Below are 20,143 nucleotides of genomic sequence, written 5' to 3'. Positions count from 1 at the left end.
AAAATAATAATCTGACATGGCGGGATCATCCCATCCCTTTGAATTCAGCAAGAAAAACACAAGAAATCATATGGTAAGGGGCAATTGATCATGCGCGTCCGTGTAAAACTGATAAGGATATGTTTACCACGATCTGATGAACAGTAAAAAAATAACTACCAAAAGAACAGCAAATGTGGACGTAACTGATCGCTTTTACACACACTCACTGCCGCCTTCCCATCGCGTCCTTGCCTCACGCCCCAACGATACTGTACCAAAGTGGAAAGTTCCCCACTATATATATACACATATTGTTTCCCTCATTAGAAACGGAGGGTGGCCAATCCAGGACGCGCCTTGTCACACACCTGACAGTAAAACACGGTGTTAGGATTAAATTTACTGCAGCCTCCCTGTTCCACCAAACAGGCCCAATATCCCTCAGGACAGCCACGCACATTCCCCGCGTCAGCCCCCATGAAGTCCCCCGATGAGTGCACCGGTTGCGATTGCGGCAGCGGATTGGGGTTTGGACCGAGACAAACGGCACACAGCGGCGAACGGCGGGACTCGTTGATGAAAGTGCACTGTTGGCAGGCCCACGACTCTTCCGCCTCGCCACCATGACTTTCATTACCATGAGGATCATCGCTACTGATGCCTCCTGTAGCGCCAGCAGTGTCGGTGGCTCGAGCAGTGTTGCAGGCAAGACAGCGCTTGACGGTAGGATCATTCAAGAGGGTACAGGCAGAGCAGTGCCACGGCCCCTCAACGGCAGGGTTGTGTGCACACAAAGCTACAAGGCACCGGTCGAGAAACTCCAAATTCAGCACAGGAAATGCTTCCGTTACGCAACGCACGAAGGGCGATTCAGCTGCAGCAGCATCTACGGTGGTGTTGTGTAACTTTTCAGTTAGAACCACAGTCGACCCCTTCCTGTGCACAAAGTACTGCAGCGCTTGTAATACATCGTTCAAGTTGTAAGGTTTCAGTATCCCCGAAAAAACATCGAAAAGAACACGTGCAATAGCTGAAACAGATAATACGTTCTCAGTGTCCCGCGGCTGCACGCGCTCACGATGATGGTGATGATCGACCACATGTTCCAAGTGGAGACGATTCAGACGCGTATGAAAAGATTGCAGCTGATCAACCAACTGCGGAGGTGGCGGTACGTTGCACAGCCTACTTTGAAGCTCCTCAAACCGAACCTGCATGATGGAAAGAATGGCAAGGAGCCGTGCGTTCATCTGTTCTCCCGGAGGAACAAACAATACGGCGACCGGTGTGTCATCCCAATGATTACGATGCCTCCGGCGAGCTCGCAGACAGTCAGTGAAGAAGCGAAGACGGTCCACATGCGTCACATCTTTTAGCATCACCCCAAGCACTGCCAGCTCTTCCACAGAGAAAAACATGTCGTTGTTGAAAAAACGATAAAGCAACGCAGCCCCATCCCTCTCTGCGCTTGGAGTTTCAAGCACTCCCACACAACGCTGTTGGGAATTCATATGAGGAGCTGACGGAGGAACATTCAATAACTCCCATCGATTCCCTTCCTGCTGTGCTGTTAAATATGGGAAAACTTCAGCAAAGGCTGCAGAGGCGTCCATGTAACATCCGTTGCTTACCATACGAAGCGCCATACGAACGCTACCGGAGTGTCGTGAAGGGTGGTGCATCATCCACCTCAATGATTCCCCCTCAGCTAGCGTGACAAGTCCGCAGTGAACACGTTGCAGTGGGACAAGAGTACTGCCGCCAGACTCACAGCCACCAGCGCCGGTGGAAACATCAGATTGCGCCGTGTCGGATGGCGACCACTCTAAAAACAAAAAGGCGTTCTTCAACCGTCGCTCCCCAACTCCATGCCACTCCTCACGAAAGTAATTGTCACTTAGTTGTACCTTCCAATCCACCATAATTGCCGGCTGTTCAGGTCTTAGTCGAAACCGTTGCATGGAATAGAAACACCCACCTTTAACTACCAGTTTTGAACCAACATTCCCAAGTTCTTCGTTTGTGAGATTACCATACGCCTGTAGCGTCTGCACCCGCCACGGTATTTGAAACTCATCGTCACGTGAGGCGACGGAAACGCGCTGCTCCTCCTGCTCCGCCTCCTGTTCCTGCTCCTCCTCTGCCTCCTGCTCGTGCACAACCTCTGAGTCGAAATTCATCAGATGTCCGACCATATCCTGCACTGCCACATTTGCGCCGTCAGCGCGTAAAGTAAGTGATAATTCCAACCGTTCCATCAGCTCCGTAAGCACCCGCTGCGGGTCGCAGCCGTCCGAAGGAACGCCAGCTTCGGCGCGAATAAGCTCCTGTGGCCTCTCGTTCATTTGTTGCTTCAACCGCTGAAGAAATGGAACCGCCGTGTCAACCGTGGAATCAACCGGGAAATCTACAGGTTCGCGGAACTCGCGAATAGACGAGCGCAGCAACGGGCCATCAGGCAGCGAAACACCTCCACACGCACCAGAATCACTGGACAAAAATTCTTGAGGGCGTAGGTTCCGGGTTCGCGAGTCGAATCTGTAGCAGCGACCGGCCTCGGTGTGCGCATCAGGATGGGCATCGGCGTGAATTGCGTCTGTGACCAAATACTTCAGGGCCTTTTTCCTCCACACGTTAGCAATCTCTTGCGTGGTCAGCTTAATAAATTGAAGTCCCTCCATTCTCACAGAGTTCAACAACAGCCACGCAGGTATATCCAGAAGTAAGTCCCCCGTCTGCACAGAACCAAGTGAGTTGTTAAGACGAGTAAGTACCTCAGGAATGACGAAAAGGCACAGGCGTTGTCCCCTCCCAATACCGCGCATGCGGTACGCCCCTTGTGCATAATCACGGAAAACAAGGTCTTTTCCCAATGTTAGCACTGCTGTTGCGGTTGCCGCTTGCTTAATATCCGTTCCTGTTGTATGAACCTGGTCGAAGAATGTAAAACGGCGGTTCAACGCGATGCCAGACTGCGCCACAGGAACTAACAAACCATTGCTGCGTTGTAAAATCATCTGGCGGTCCTTTGCATCCAGAAAAACAACACCGTCAAAAAGATCAGCTGACAGTCGGCTAAGCAAGTAACGGGCAACAGTCTCATTGTCCATGTTCGTTATTAGTGCTCCAGCATCGATAAGTGCATGGAAAGGCTGACTCCGCGAAGACGCAATTTGGTCGAGCAGTCGAAGTGGTGTCCAATCTGATTGCAACGGTAATACCGTTACCACTTGGGGATTTGTTAAAACAGACAACACGCGTCCATCGCTCCCAGGTTCATAGAAACAATCACCGAGATCAAGCGGCAGTAAGTTGCTAGGTGTTCCGCTGAAACCAATGCGGCGGGTGAATAGCATGGAGGAACCAAGCTCATGCCCACAGGCACTTATCTTCAACGCTTGAAAGCTCATAGTTCTCGGGAATATGTGTGAAGAAAGGTAGTAGTGAATCACATCCGGCAGACGTCGTAAACGCAGGTACAATGCATGAAGTGCTACCTCATCTGTTACCTGAAGCTGAGATAGGGGAATACCAGATCGATCATTCGTGGCTTCAACACATGTAGTTCCCATGGTTGTGATTTCAGACGGCACTACTCGAGGCAGTATTCCTCCCCCGTGTGAGGTCGGCTCGGTTTCAGCAGAGCAACTCAGACTGAGCCGCAACCATTGCGTATACAGTTTTGCCGCCGGCCGGTGATCCTCGGGCCCGGACTGCCGGACGAAGTCCTGTTTTAGTTGCAACAGCAAATCCCTCATGTCAGCAAAGCGCATGCCCTCGTAACGATATGCCAATACTGTCAATCCAATCACTACGTCGGGGTGGGCAAACTCGGAGCTAAGGCTTGGGACATCTTTGGCGACGAATGGCACGGCCATCGTCCGTCGGCTAAGCGGCATTCGGTCACGTGCTTCTGATGACAGTAACGCCAATTCCCGCTCCTGGAGCAGACCGAAGCCCACACGGTCGATCTTCGAGAGCACATGCGGCATGATACGATGAAGCCAGTCGTGTGAGAGGCAAAGTAGTTGTATGCCCAATGGGCTGAATGTGGAGTTAATGACGCATGCAATTGAACTGTCCCTTGAAGGTCGCTCCCTCAACTTTAAAAACAATGTTGTAATCTCCAAGAACTGGCGCCATCCTAACGACGCAGCGAGCCCCGTAGCGTGACCCAGCAAACAAGCATGCTTCTCGAGTTGAAAATGTCTGTATAACCACAGTTGCGCCCAAGGGAGCAACGCGGGAAGGAGTTGATCATTGTAATATAGACTATCAAGAAGCACAAGATGCGGTTCCCTCTGCAGTGCTCGAGTCTCATAACCCATAGCAATAACATCACAAATGCGGCCAAGAATTTCATTTTGCACGTCCTCCCCTACACCTGCAGGATGACCCTCTAACCTGATGGCGGTTGCCTTGACGTGTCCGTCCCCGAAGGCCCCATGCGCGTCTCCGTCCGCAGTCGTTGTACGTCTTCTCTGGTAAAAAAATATGGCGTCAAGTAAATGCATGGGAAGAACCCAGCGTGGGCCACTAAGTTCAATGGGGTGCTTTAAACCAATGGGAAAGTTAAGTTCCGACCGGAGTGGGTGAAGAAGAACGTCCACCTCATCCATTATAAGAACCCCACGTTGCCACAGCTGCAGGATGGGAACGATAGCATCAGCCATGGAGGAACGTTGTCTTGTACGGTGCATAAGCTCCTGTTTTCGGACGGCGACACGCTCATCGGCCGTATCGCACGCGGCCACTTTCCCATCTTCTGCATCGATATACTCTGTCATTACAGATTCAACCAAGTGGAGTTGCTCAATCATCTTTAAAAATACCGATTTGACACACTCTGGAGCAGAAATGAGAATGCCTCGCTTTCGGGTAGCTGCCGTGAGCTTCTGCTTCAGCAAGTTCACTTGGCTGCTATCACTGTCATCGAAGGAGCGGTCAAACTTCAGAGTGTAAATCTGTTTAGGTATTACTACGCTAAAACACCGTCGAAGAATAACGCTGGTTTGCTCTAGCAGCGCCGTTGGCATAACCTGCGTGACAAGCTGCTGTCCATCAGCAAGAATCAGAGCAAGCAGGGGACCAACGACTGTGGTTTTCCCTTGGCCCATAATCATCTGCTGAACCCGTGACACCCCAGCATTAATGTTCTGTACAAACCAACGCACCATCTCCACCTGTCGTGCTCGAAGCAAAATGTTGTGAATGAACTCAAACATTAGGTATCGCGGGTCGAGTGTCACAACAGTGGAGGAGTCACCACAACCATCGCACGAAAGATCAGTGCAGTAGCGCCTCACTGTCAGCGCTTCGATAACTTCATTCGATAGATGCTGCAGACGGCTCTCTAGCACCTGCAGCAAATCTTCAGGCAGGCAGCGGCAACACAAACCATTGTGACTGCTGGTGTTGCTGCCTTTGTTGAGCTGGAGGTTGCCATCTGTGGACTGACCTTCACCCTTAAACAACATGTCAACATCCACCCCGATAGAAAAAAGTTGCAGCAACTCCTGCAACCACGATATTGAAGCGTCGTGACACTCCATCACTCCCATGTCATCACCGCAATGCGATACTGGGAAAGACCTTGTTGCTGAAGCCTCATACTTGCACCCGTCGTCCATGCCTCTGAGCAGCGCGCAGAGTTCGAGGAACAGCACCACTTGTCTGACCGCTTGCTTCGCTTGTTGCGCAATATGACAACGATTGGTCAGCACCGTGAGGAGAAGTAACTGCGCCTGCAACAGTTTCGTGCCGCCATGAAATGGGTTGACCGCTTGCAGATCAGCATCCATTTCAGTACTTAATAGCGAACAGAGCAACCACTCTAAGGGGACTGGGCACTGGTCACCCTTTATACGCTGTAGCTGGTAATCGCACGCACGGAGCAAATCCTCTTCGTCACCAGGTGCATCCTCGTCTGCACAGTCAGATCTACACACGTCGTTGGCGGAGTGTAGTATAGAAGCAGTGAGTTCATGCACGAGCGCTTCGTCACTAGCAGCCAACGCGGACAGCTCATCAATGCACCGTTGAAGCTCACAAGTCACCTCCGCGTAAACTTGACGGGTAGCAAAGATTGTGGAGCGACTGCGCAAAATGGCGTATAGTCTCTCCTGCGAGAACGCAGTTAGGGTTCTTGACAAGCACTGGCGCTGCTTCATTGCAAAATTACCAACATCGGCCTCAAGACGATCGAGCATGTTCTTTGCCAAAGGGGTGTTGCACCGTGGGAGCTTACGAAGATCGAAAGGAAGCTGGGGTAAGCAATCGCCACAACGTCCGTCGCCGGGGTCATCTTCGTGCGTCAGCTGTTCGGTACAAATTAAATGGGCACTGCAGGGCATATCACTAAGTGGGGCGCCAAAGAGAGCCGTCAGCCGTCGATACCACGGGTTGCCGGCACTCATCAACTTATCATGCTCCTCCTCCGCATCCTTACCCACCCCATCGTCACGTGATACATTCGGCACTGCTGATAGTAAAGAGCCAAATGAAACCTGAAGGCATTCCATAGCAGTGTTAGAGGGGACGATACGAGGTTGCAGGTGGTCTCTCATGTGAACGTGAGCAACTCTTCTCGCCGAGGTTACTGCTATGCTAAGTAGTAGGTCCCCACGCCGCTGCTGTACGACCTGGCTGTTCCCATGCAAATTACACGCTACCTGTTCTACCTTGCGGTAAAACTCCACGAGCTCCGGTGACGGTCTGTCCATCAGCGCCACAACCGACTCTGATTCATCCACTTCTCTGGTTTCGACCACGCTCACACCATTATTCATGCGGTGAAGTAAATGCCTGGAGTTTGGTGGCGCCGGCCATCCCGCCTCAGGGTGAATGTCCATCAACTGTAGCACAGCCCCACACCACGACGGACGCGACTCTGCTTCGCCATCTTGTTGCTCCTCCCGTCCCCAACGGGAGTGCCGTAGGTGAAACCAACGAGTCAGTAGTTGGCATAAAGTTACACGCACATCCTCACCAGCAAGTTTAGGCTGCGCGGTTCCGCCTTGTTTAAGGGAGTACAAGAAATAAAACCCCAGTCTGCTGTTGCCCCCACTCTCCTCGTCTGAAAGAAGGGTATCCTTCCATATGAACTTTACCAGCTCTTCATCTTCTAGTGCCTTCTCGTCCAGGACCTTATAAGTTATACGCCGAGGCCTCTGAGAAGAAATGTGTGTCCACTGATATAATAACAAACGCTCCCATGGCTGCCCGCAGCGATGCATAAGAGGCGTGTCCAAGCGCACAACCGTCTCTGGGGAGGGAACAACGTTAGTGTCAGCGTCGGTGTCATTCGATAACCGCAGTTTCTCTTCCTCTTTCTCTAGGGCTGCCCACAGTTGCAACTGCGCGTGCACAATTGGCAAGGATCTGTTGCAGCGGCGCATCAAATCGATTAACTCTTCCCGTGTGAGCTGACACGCACGAGAGACATGCCGCTTCTTCTGAAGATATGCAGCAACTTCGGTGTGTAACGGCCATTGGGGTTTCTGTGGACCGTACAATACAGCATGAGCCAGCTTGAGTCGTACCGCATGGGCATCGGGATGCTGATCGTCCAGCGTTCTGCCCATAAGTGTAAACATAAAACACTCTTCAGTTGTGAATGTACTGTCAGTATAGCACGACTCCAAAGTGCGCATGGCAGCCGCGTAATGGCCTGTAGCGCACTGCAGTACGACATAATAAAGCGACGCGGCGAGACTGGGTGGTACAAGGAAACTCCTGCAGGGGTGAACCGTGTAAAGGTAGAAAGTTGACGCAACACGCTCCTTCCACCGCAACGATGAGCGATCGAATAGAAGTAGCTTGTTGAAAGGGTCGTCACTCACTACCATTGGAGTGAAGTCGTGGTTTGGTACCATTAGAGCAAAGCCAGCTGTGCTGTTACAAAGAGTCACGTATTGCTGAAATGGCTCCTGAAGCTGTGGAAGGAAGTTTTGCACGCCACTAATATAATCTGTCGCCTCTGCAATGTACCAGCCAGGGTGGTCGGCAAGGTGCAAACGGAGGCTCCCAGTGGCGGTGTCAACGTGAGGGTAGAATGTTATACACAGCCGTGGGAGCTCAATCAACACGACATCAGCCACAGAACACTTGTCAATGCCCTCCTCCTCATTCTCCTCGCATCTCCGCCGGTCCTCTCGTCCCCGTTGGCAACGCCGAGAGGAGCCGTCCTTCGAGTTAACGCGGCCCCATAACAAAATGTGGGAGCAATCTTCTAGTCTTGTAAGCAGGTGCAGAAGAGGGAAGAGCCTCGCACTCTGCGTGAGGTTGAGGAGCGTAAGCTCTTCCCCCGCATTGTTCCCGCTATGTCCCCGATGTCGGCGTTCTTTTGATATACACGGCTGTTCCGTCTCTTCCTCATCGCCCTCACTTTCACTTTCTTTACGTTGCTCCGTGCTCACAAGCAGCATAACGTCATCCTGATTGGCAGGGTCAAGAGCATATGAAATAGCACTATGGATGTCGCCCTTTGTCCGCTGGAGGAGAGTTCGACAGGCGGTGGCTGTGAGAAACGTCAGGCTGCTGTGCATTAGTGACACCTGTGCGTCCGTAATATGCTGTTCCGCGGCAGCCGTCCCTGCCTCTTCCTCATTTTCCCATTGTGGCGACAGTTGTTTCTGGTGCTTTCCGTCGACTTCACTTGCGGCTGTGCTTCGGCTCCGCGGCCGCTTTCTGGCATTCGCACAGTACTTCTGGGTGTTATTGCGTCGGGTAACGACGCACTCCCATTCACCCCCGCGGAAGTTATGCAGGATACCACCCTTTGCGCCCACACCCTTGCCGCTGCGTAGCCGTACAAACAACGTGTAGTTGAACCAGTAGTCTTGGGCGTCAGCTGTGGAGTAACCGCGAATATTATCCTCCTCATCCTGCCAGAAAAGAAACACCTCGAGCAAAACACTGGGCAAGACGCCTTGTAGCAACTGGGCCGGAACGTACATTTCGCGCATGCCAAGTTCGCTGTTATAGCGATGAATTTCAATGGAACCTTCGCATTGCACACGTCGGTCCAACTCGCCCGCTTGAAACGCTAGCAAATGTAATTGATCGTGTGGCCGCGGCCCAGTGATTGGGGGCAAACTGTGAAGGCACCAACGCTGGTTTGATGTAAACACCAGTGAGCGGTATACACGTCGCGCATGGGGCACAAGGTTGAATACATGCAGGTGTGGGCTCGGCAGGCGGTAAGCGACTATTTCCTTCCATGTTGCGCGGTTATCTTCATCTGTATACTGGGGACCATCGTTCATAATAAAGCGCATGACCCTGACCCCATCACCCTTGCCCTTACGGACCTCCTTTCCGTCATTATTTTGATGGAGCGGCGCGGATGGGCTCTCAGCTTGAGCAACGGGAAAGTATTTCATGTCGTTCGCAGAATACTTATACCGAAGGACCGCACGCAGAAGATCCACCGCCCAGCGCTCAGACTGGTTCAGCCATGGCACCTCATCATAAACATCAACAGGGCGGTTGAACATCAGACCGTCAAAACTGGCAGAAGTGACGGGTTCTTTAGGCAGTTCGCCTGAAAGCACCAGAGGCGCGCCTACACCCTGATCGAGTGGGTCGTGTGGGGTCCATTCCACCACGTCAAAAGGAGTGCCTACGATGTGCACCCAATGGTAGTTACGACTACGGCTCACGAGACCGCACTGCAGCACATCGTTACCAATTATGGTCTTGAAGTCACTGAAATGTGACATACTGTCGGGCACGGGCTTCAGCTCGTCATTCCGCCAAAAGAGTTCGCACGTATGGGCATGAAAAACAAGACCTGTTGACACTGGCCCGCGGTACACACCCGGTGAAGTCTGTTTCCATGATTCACCCAAGTGGCCATCGCCTCCACGGACCACAGAAACCGCGGAAAGTTCCGCATGATCCTCATTTACCGGCTGTGGCACAACTTCATTTTTGGTACCATGGCGAGGGAACGTTGGTGTTGGCGCAATGCCCCCACTTACTTCCGCGTTGCCTTCAGTGCCAACCGCATTTTCGCAATTGTTACTGCGTACTTTCTTCTCTTCCATGCGCCGGCTACCACGTCCCTGGGTATGATCACGAAGGACAGTGTGAACAATGAGTTTAAACACAACTGACATCTGTTCGGCACCAATAGAAGAAAAGAAATGCAACACGTCCTTGTGGTCCTCCAACAAGTAGCCGAATATAACATTCTCGGGCACATCTGCTGGTGGTAGTTTTAGCTGCTTGGACTCGGTCGTATTGCGTGCGTCACTGCGGTATAAATTCGGTACTCGAATGGTGTCCCTGTGGTATGCGCTACGGATTTGCACAAAAACAGCTCGCCTACGCCCCCCACTCAACATAAGCCGCTGGCTCTCTTCAAGTGCATCATGTGAAATATCCGCCGTATCAAGTCCCTGTGCCTGCAGGAAACGCAACAACTGTTCCCTTGGTGTCAGCAGCTTGTCACCCTCCTGCATCGCAACCTGCGTGCGTTGCATCCCCAGGCCAAAGCTGTGCCGCGCTCGAACGAAACAACACGACTGTAGCAGGGAAGTTAAGTGATTCGATGACGAAAGGGCCGTCGGTGATAACGGTGAGTTTGATGAGGTCGTTGGCACTATATATTTCCATGCAGCACGATGTATGGAGGCCATATAGCTGTGAACAACGCATTGTGTTGGTGTGTCGTCATTCTCTTCACCCTCCGTGCACCACAGTAACAACATAGGTCTAACAATTTCGACAAGAAACTGAAGCACAGTTGTAACGAAGGATGTGAGCACATCTCTCACCGCCCCTGGTGCCGCTCCGTCGCCGGAAAGCTCTCGATCCCGCAATTCCCGCGCAAGGTTGCAAAACGCGAGCACATCGCACACAACACCAACAATGAAGAGCACGTAGGAAGCGTTGGCGCTGTAAACAGAGGATGGTCCAATATCTTCTATACCCACAAGAATACGGTGCAAAGGAACCAACACGGCATCTGGGCTGTGCTGCAACTCATTCAATAGAAGTCCATATGGCGTGCCGAGGCACGCTTCATAGTTCACAGCCGAAAGGTCTCCGATGAGTCGCCTTTGCTCAATTTCCTCACGTTGCCTCCTGTTCAGTCGCATCGGCACAAGCTCTGGCTCTAACTGGCTCTGCTGCTGCTGAGTGGTAAATGCCCCAGGTTCAAAAAGAGCCGCTCGAAAGAGGCTCTGCACCGCCGCATTAAAGAGATATGTGTGGTGGCTTTGTGAAGCAAAGAAATTCAGTACGAGTGGTAGTCTGAGATACGGTGCGGTGAGGCATGAAAGTAGAACCTCGGACTCTTCAGCGCTCATCGCACCTCCAAATGTGGGCAACTTTGAAGCAACCGCGTGTAACACATCGTCCTCCGTTGCGCTTTCAATCCCCAGCATGACGCCAACGTCAATCGGGGAATGGAGCACCAAACCCTCACCATATAAAAGTTCACGACCTCCGAACCCAGTCACAACAATATCTGCTATGTCACTGTCACGACCACGCACGAGCATACACTCCCAGTGCGGTGGCATTGGCTTCGTACGCCAACCAGCACTCATTTGCGATCCTGGCGTGTCCGCATCAAATGTAAGCCGCCACGTCGTCGCGCCCCTTCCACCACCATCCCCGTCGGGCTGACGGCGGCGTCTAAGCAACTGTGCGTCGCGCATCTCCATAGTGACAAGGAACTTGGTAAGCAGCACCATGTCCCGAAGCTGACCAAACTCTGGATGATCTCTCGCGAGCGGACTCCGTGCACTACAAAACCACTGCATTAACTGTTCCATCTCACTTCCCCCGCTACCACCAGCAGCTGTGAACATCGACGGACCACTCGTTTCCGCCAGACGATATCCGCAGTTGTCAAGCAACTTACGAAGGAACCCCACTGTGACGCTGTTTTTCCGCACCTCTAACTTATCTGTCATAGGGAGGTCAAACAATTCATGTGCGCACCTTCGCTGTTGTTCCGTTATGTACCGCAGGAGGGCAGACCGCCGAATCAACATCTGCGGCCGAACCAGCTCCATGGAAGCGCTTACCTGAGCAAAACTAAGACTCCGCCCCCCCATGGAAGTCGAAAGATAGTAACCGCCGTCGCAGTTTAACATTGAAGCAAGTAATCTACTATTAACACTACTGGCACTATTTGCGGTGTGCCGAGCAACCGCATCATATACGACAAGCATTTCCATTGCCGTTATGCCTCGCTCAGCATCAAAAGCACGTGTCGGCACCTCAACCGCCTGCCAGGCGTTAGTGAACGAAAGCATGAGCGAATAGATGGACTCCTGCAATCCACCCTGCACATCTGTTGCACGACCACCGTTCGCGCCGGAGCCATCCCCTGTTGGTGCCGATGGGAAGGCGTCCACTGTATAAAACTCAGCAACTGTACTCCTCTCTTCTTCGGGCACGCTGCGCACGTCCATACCGCGAGGTAGCGGAAGTGGTATAATAAACAAAAAGAGCCAAGAAATAACCTCAATAATGTGCATTTGAATCGCTACGCGCGAGGTGGTACCGCTGTGGCGTGCCCGCAACCATAAAGCGTCAATGATGGCCTCCGCACGCTTCAACGTGAAATGGAGCTGCGCCCAACTTGTAACGGGCCTCAGGTCGGTAAGGCTTTGCACCTCGGGAACGGCTGTTCGGAGCGGCTGACCTTTGTACGCCTCTGTTGATGTTGCAGGCAAGAGGCTCCCGTTAAGAAATGCAACCGCCTCCATCGGCACCCCGCACTCATGGCGACCGCAACTTCCACCACAGCCGCTGCTGTCTCCACCGCCACTATTATTCCCTTCAACAATATCTGACAGAGTGAACAGTTGGCCAACCAGAGCAGCGTCCTTCTGAGTCTGGGGAGTAGCAACACCCTCAATCATGTTATTATGTACATCATTTTTTGTCGTGTTCTGTATTAAAAAGCCCTCCGCTATGTTTGGTTCCTTCGGAATCAGCTCCACCATGGTGCACACCGCAGAAAGAATCCGTAACACGCGTCTGGCTTCACCAACTGGAATGAAGCCATCCCTCTCAGAAATCGCGCTGTTGGTTATGGCAAGCCGCTTCCGTGTGTGGTGAGCGAGCACAGCAGCACCGCTTTTCAGAATAGCGACGTCTGTTGCAGTCAACGGCATCGCGCCGTTCCACAAGCCACCATGCGGAAACAACGTTGCTGACGGATCGGCACGGAGTGCGTCGACACCGCGCCGGTGCAGCAGCCGACCATCCGGCCCAAAAAGCAACAATTTGGGAACTTCTGTTACGTACAATTTCCTCACGAGCACATCGCAGGGGTAAGCGGCACGAGCGAACGAAAACATGGCGATGTGCCGCTCGTACCTCTCTTTTGTGTCATCACAGCTGAGAAACAACAGCTCGACCTGAGGTGAGGAGAGGCGGAACTGATCGACCGCTTCAGCGAGGAGTGTGGAAAACCTGGCCGAGGCGGGGTCCTGCAGCCCTCCGCAGTAGACAAGAAGTGGTTTGTTTGAGAAATGTTCCTGGCTCAGAATAATGTTCTTGTCGTTCGTAAATATTATATTTTTCTCGTGTGCAGTGCGGAATAATTCCTTGGTGCTGATAGGTGACACCGTATGACCTACGCCAGCCGAACGCAACTCATTCAAAGCCCGCTCAACGCGTGAACATTCGAAATTCTTATCGGTCGTTAGACCTTGCCTTTCGCCGGTATCGCTACCCTCCCAGTTTCCAGCACTCTTAAGAAAGCGGTCGGCGAGGGCAGCCAAATCCTCTGCCGCCCTCATCATAAATTCATACTTTAGTGCATACTTCACAGATTTTTGCACAGCCCTCTCCTTCATGCCATACTGCTCGAGAAGATATAAAAGTGACGTGACTGCTCCCTTAATACTTCCAGAGCAATTGCGTGCCACAGTGGCCCCGTAGCTTTGAACAGCGCTGGGAAGGGTTGTCTGGCTGCCGCTTCCCTCAGCCTCTGCTGCGTCTACGCCCTCATTTGAAGAGGATCTTAAAATCATCTCTGTAGCGGAACGCAGTGAACCACTACTGACCGTACTGCTCTGGCGGTTGCTTCTAGTCGGTGGGCGCTCCACCAGCCACGGAAGTAGAACATCATAAAACACCTCCGCCCGCACAAACTCCGAACGTGGACCGGGTGCGTTGCTTCTCATCCAAAGAGAAAGTAACAACAACCAGAAGGCACGGTCAAGCAGCCGTGCCCCCGCCACATGATCAAAACGCAAGAAAGGACAAGCCACAATTTTTTCTCGTGTCTGCCACGATGGATGATATTCGCTTCCATCCGCGGCGCGGTTCACTACAACGACATTAAATTCCTCCGCTGACTCACGCTGGATTAAGAGGTAAATGACAGTATGGGATTTCATCCCCGTCCACCCACCTGGCAACATCACCCATTCCCCGACACTTAGGCCGTTAACTATAGACACTACCTTTGCCACTACCTTAACCACCTCTGGTGGGTTCACCGCGCTTTTCGCCATCACAGTCAAATGAAAGCAGCGGCGCAACACACCATGAGCTCTCTGTATGGCTTGTCGTTCCAGAGCGTTTAGGTGACGCAGGAGTGGATGTGATATCGCAGATTGTCCCTCAGTGCCTATCGTCTGCAGCAGCTGAAGACCCACAGGACCTCCAGTGCTACCGTCACCAGCCCCATTACTCGCCATGCTGTTAACACCAAGTGTATTAATGCGAGTTACCGCCACATCAAGCAGTAACAGCGCGGCCTCTACCGTGCCGTGTTCAAAGTCCGGTCCCTTACCACCCACATACGGATCCGCCATGAAACCCGAAAAGGAGCAAGTCAACCATGTGTTACGCACAACATTGTGCAGCATTTGCCCATGCACCTCCTCTTGACGCCTATCCTCGGCGGTTGAAGCAGAGTTAGCAGCGACAATGTCTTTAGCTGTAGAACCAACAAGCATGAGTTTTGTTATGTCTCCCACACCAAGGCTATCAAGCGATGCGCTGTCGTTGGCTGGGTTATTCAGCTTAGGTTTCCCTAAGAGTTTCTGCATTGCTGGTTGTACACCTGTTTGGGTGTAAAGTTCCTGTTTGAGATCCCGCAGCAGCGGTGGCGGAGGACCGTCATCAAGACATATAACTATCGTCCGTCTGGCGAACTTCACCTCGATACGCATCTTGGCAAAATCGCGAGTGCGAAATATCCCTTTTTGGCTCTTTTGTCGCCCTTCAGTGTTCACAGCCACAAATTAATAAATAAATGCCTACACTCTACTGCGTACAGAAACAAGCGCACACTATTTTCTTCCCCGTTCCTTTCGACAACTTGTTTCCAGCAACGGCTTGAAAGCGGCCGCGGCGATTTCGTTACGAAACACACCTAGAGCTCGACCTCAACCCCTATCTGTCGGTTATTTGCTTTGCTCCTCTCCTCACACTCACTTTCTTTCTCCTCCTGCCTCCTCTCTTTTCCGAAGCCGCAGTCGGTGGATGCCACCCGCAAAAAGGAGAATAAAAAAATAATGACAATAAATAATTGAGGGACAACCTTTGTTTGCCTCTCCGTACTCCAAAACACACAAACTGCCGTACGCTAATTCTCCCGTATGTTTATTCTGTTAGGGGGAAAGCAAAATAACAACAAAAAATAAAGTGTTATGTGCAACCGTGTGGTCTTGCGTAAAGAAGCAACAAAGTAAAGCGCAACGAAGAAATATGAAATACAACCACCTGGTTGAGTGACTAAAATACGTGCAAAACTACTGTCACAGATACAAAACAAAAATTGGAGAAAGGGAAAGAGGAAAGAGGAAAAAAGAAGCGCATAAACAAAGTACATACCAAGATGGCAACAACATCAACACTCAACAGATGGAAAGTTAAGTTACAATGACGCTGGAGACACATGGATGAGTTTCTCACGTCAAATCATCATGTATGCAGAGGACGTATATCCAAATGTCACTCAAACATATGCTACAGTCACCAGACACACTCAGCGAAACTCTTAATATGAGGCCATTATTATTTATACACCCCTCTCATTTTCAGTTCTGTGGCGAGAGGGTAGAAACACACGAAATGTCAACAATGAAAAGTCGAAGAGGGAAAGGAAAAGATAGAAAAAAAAAGATGGAGAGACATGATATCCTCCCAAGATAGAGGAAGCCGATCACAAATAAAGGAAATGGAAATGAAAGCGTTTTAACGAAAAACAGTATGGTCAACACACAGTACCACCGGTTCCTCTTGACCCTTTCCCCAACCCCTTCACCTCACTCATCCCTGTCTGTATGTCAAATCCCATCTTCCTCAAAGGTGCGAAATTGAAAAAAAAAAGAAACATTCAAGATGGCAAAAAGCAATTTCACAGCAAAATATGTGTCGACACAGCCCATTCCTCTAACGGCACGTGACCGTAAACACCTCTGCCTCTGCATATGTCCTTCATTTCTATTCCCTTTCACCTCTCCAACTTTAAGTCCCTCCCGCCAGATCTCATCTTGCTATCTCTTGTTGCTACCTGCGTTTTCGTCTTGTCATTTTTTTATTTTCTTCCCCTACGATAAGCGTTTTGTCACGGGCGTGGCCGTCTAACAAGTGCGAAACGGTCAAAACTGTTCTTCACTCAGGAAGTCAAAAAGAAAAAAAAAGAAAAACAAACTTGCCTCGCTTCAACACGGACACTCCTCTGCCGCTCTAGTTATGATAACCTTCTCTCTGAACCTTTGTTTCATTTTTTACACCCTCCTATTCGACGATACATAACTGCTTTATCCCCTCTATTCACATCGCTTCGTCAACCGTCGAAGCGAAGGTCGCATCAAACTTAGCAGTAGCTTTACTTCACCAGAAGCCCTCCCAACTTGGACTGCACAACCGGGGCGAACACTACTGAAATGATGGCCATTAACTTCACAAGAATATTCAGCGCTGGACCCGACGTGTCCTTCAGTGGGTCTCCAACCGTATCGCCAATCACCGCAGCCGCGTGCTGAGGCGAACCTTTTCCTTTACTCTTGTCACGTAGGCCACCCTTCTCAATATATTTCTTTGCGTTATCCCACGCCCCACCAGTGTTGGAGGCGCTGATGGCCACTTGCACACCAGAGACAAGTGCACCAGGAAGCAGCCCTGCAAGTGTGTAACGGCCAAACAAAATGCCAGTCACAATTGGAGCGAGCATCACCAGGCAAGCGGGGGCCACCATCTGCTGCAGTGCCGCACCCGTTGCAATGTTCACGCAACTCTCATAATCGGGCTCCTTCGTTCCAGCAGCCACAGCTGGATCCTGGAACTGGCGGCGGATCTCATTCACCATATCCATCGCTGCTACACCCACTGACTTCATCGTAAGGGCGGAAAACCAGTAAGGAAGCATGGCACCAAGGAGCAGGCCAGCCATCACTCGAGCATCCAACAAATTAACAGTGGAGATGCCAACACGTGACACGTACGCTCCATACAGAGCCAACGCCACAAAAGCAGCGGAACCAATGGCAAAACCCTTTCCTATTGCAGCGGTGGTATTACCTGCAGCGTCAAGCGCGTCAGTGATCTCACGGATTTCATGTCCCATGTGAGCCATTTCAGCAATGCCACCGGCATTGTCAGAAATGGGGCCGTAGGCATCAATTGTCAGCGCAATAGACATGGTGGACAGAATGCCCAGCGCAGCAAGCGCATATCCGTACAAACCCGCACAGTGGTGCGAAAGGTAAATCGTGAAAGCCATAGCCAGAATAGGAGGGAGCACCGAAATGTAACCGAGTGAAAGGCCGTAGATGATGTTCGTAGCGGCACCCGTTTCACACGACTCTGCGATCTCCTGCACAGGACGATAGCTGTTGGAAGTGAAGTACTCAGTGGAGTAACCAATAAGAAGACCAGACCACAAACCGCATAGAACGCACACCATTGCCCTCCACTTGGTAGTTTCTACTGCTCCAACGGTAAAGGCATCTGGAAGTGAGTAAGCCGTTATGAACACAAGCACAACCGTTGCGCCAATGGTTGACACCAGCAGCTGATGCTTGAGTGTGGGCTCGATGTCCTCAGCCCATTTCACACCACTGTTAGTTGCCGCAAGAAGTGCGGTACCAATACAAACGAAAATACCACCGGCAGTGATCAAAAGCGGGTACATCATGCAGGTGAAGTCTGCGCTGAGCTCGGCGGAGCTTGCAGCAATAACCAGCGCCGCGCATGTCGCCTCACCAAAGCTTCCAAAGAGATCAGAGCCCATGCCGGCAATATCACCAACGTTGTCACCGATGCAGTCGGCGATCACACCGGGGTTACGTGCGTCATCCTCGGGAATGTTCTTTTCCACTTTCCCTACAAGGTCGGCACCAACATCAGCGGCTTTGGTGTAAATACCACCTCCCACACGGCCGAAGCACGCCACGGATGACCCGCCCAATCCAAAAGCAGCGACACACTCGAACAATTCCGGCAGCCTCTCGGCCGAGTCACCAAAGTACGTCTGCATCAGTTTCACCGTGCAGAAGAGAGCAAACAGACCAATGGATGTGAGTGCGAAACCCATTGTGATGCCACCTCGGAACGCTGTTTGGAACGCCAAAGCGTAACCCCGAGATTGGCTGCCATTTGCCAACACGTCATCGTCGCTCCCACCGCTTCCTACAGTCGCCATGACGGCGGTGCGGGAGTTGGTATACACCGCAATGCGCATTCCAATCCAACCGGCAAGCACAGACGTGAAGGCTCCAATAACAAATGCGTAAAGGGAAAATGCAGCATTCACCCACGGGGCCTCCACGGCCACCGGAGGCCGGCCGTCTTTCCCTTCGCCCTGCGGTGAGGACATGGCCACGCCAAGTAGGAAATAGAGCAAAGCACCGAACCCAAGCATAAATATGCCCATGTACCGATACTCTGCAAAAAGAAATGCGTTGGCACCGTCAGATACTCGCTTACTAATCACATAGACGTTCCGCATCACCTCGTCAGTGAGATGAGCGTTACGCATGATATTACCCTTGCCAGGGGTGATTTTAATGTCAGATGCAACATACCACCAGTACATGGCAAAACTGAAACCAAACGCACTAGCTAAGAAAATGATAGCAGTAGCTGTCGTGACACTCATCACTTTAATACCACTTGTGATGGATACCGCGTCACCGGGTGCAATCGGTGAATCCACCTTGCCTCTTCCCCCCAGCTCCTGTTGGTAAGTTGTGGCATTTTCGATTGGTTTGAGTGTTGTCTGTTTTTCAACTCTTGAAGCGACGGCAAGACTGCATAAACATGCCGTCACTACGGCTGCTTTTAGAAGCAGTGGTGACAATTTAATCATCGCACACGCGTCCTTTTCTCACTTTTCTCTGTCGCTTTGATATTACCTCTTAATCCCTTCTCTTTTCCTTTAAGATCCGCTACGCCCACCCACGTGATAATCTGAAAGCCTGACCAGACTGAGTGTGAAATCAAAATAATAATAATAATAAATATTAATAATAAATGAATAATAAATGAATGAATAAATTGATCAGTAGTGGCTTAAAATTCCCTCTGTTTTTTTCTGTTTCTTTTTCTCTTACTTCTCCTCTTGTCGATAAATGAGCTAAAACTAAGGGAAAAAATCACCTCGCCAATATATATATATATATATATATATATATATATATATATGTACCGCAGCACTGAATCGCTCAAAGACTGTTCAGCAGCATCATTATGTTGGGGGTACAAGAAAAGAAATGAAATGAAAAAAAAAAGAATAGGGAAAAGCAGGAATTTGAGCGCCTGACACGAGGTGTGAATCGTGATAGTTAAATAAATAAGTGAACTTTTCACTTGTAAATGCAATGGCGACAATAATAAAATTAATAATAATCGAGAACAAAAATAAGTTACATCGGACAAAACCTTTTTTTTTGGAAAAAAAGGGGGAAAATAATACAAAAGTAACAAAAAGGCAAAGAAACAGAAAAAGAAACAAAATCATAAATTTCGCGGAAGCGGGGGATAAAAAGAAGAAACGTCAGCTATACAGAACAGTTCGTGCAATGATGAATCGCAAATGCGTACACCTGCGCACATTTACATACAAATATACGGCAAACAAAAGTAAGTTTCCCCAAGCACAAAAGTTTCGCATGAGCTCCGTCACCCAAAAAATTAAGAAGGGACAAATTCAGAGCATTAGTTTTATGGCAAA

General features: G+C 50.8%; 2 protein-coding genes across 2 annotated transcripts, besides 5 other annotated features; both read right to left on the bottom strand.

The window, feature by feature from the left end:
* Nucleotides 1-20,143: part of a sequence feature (sequence corresponds to BAC RPCI93-6H23) that runs on past both edges of the window.
* Nucleotides 306-15,134, bottom strand: Tb927.8.7990 (hypothetical protein, conserved; the record flags this gene model as incomplete). Its single annotated transcript, XM_842531.1, has 1 exon — nt 306-15,134. The coding sequence occupies one exon, from the start codon at nt 15,132-15,134 to the stop codon at nt 306-308; it is 14,829 nt and encodes a 4,942-aa protein (XP_847624.1).
* Nucleotides 2,088-2,135: a sequence feature (GA-rich).
* Tb927.8.7980 (vacuolar-type proton translocating pyrophosphatase 1) lies at nt 16,799-19,279 on the bottom strand (the record flags this gene model as incomplete). Its single annotated transcript, XM_842530.1, has 1 exon — nt 16,799-19,279. One exon carries the CDS (start codon nt 19,277-19,279, stop codon nt 16,799-16,801), a length of 2,481 nt encoding a protein of 826 aa, XP_847623.1.
* Nucleotides 19,414-19,454: a microsatellite.
* Nucleotides 19,577-19,617: a microsatellite.
* Nucleotides 19,799-19,819: a sequence feature (AT_rich).

This window comes from Trypanosoma brucei, chromosome 8 (assembly GCF_000002445.2).
Source record: "Trypanosoma brucei brucei TREU927 chromosome 8, complete sequence".
Taxonomy (NCBI): Eukaryota; Euglenozoa; class Kinetoplastea; order Trypanosomatida; family Trypanosomatidae; genus Trypanosoma; species Trypanosoma brucei.
This window is presented reverse-complemented; position numbering and strand designations above follow the sequence as displayed.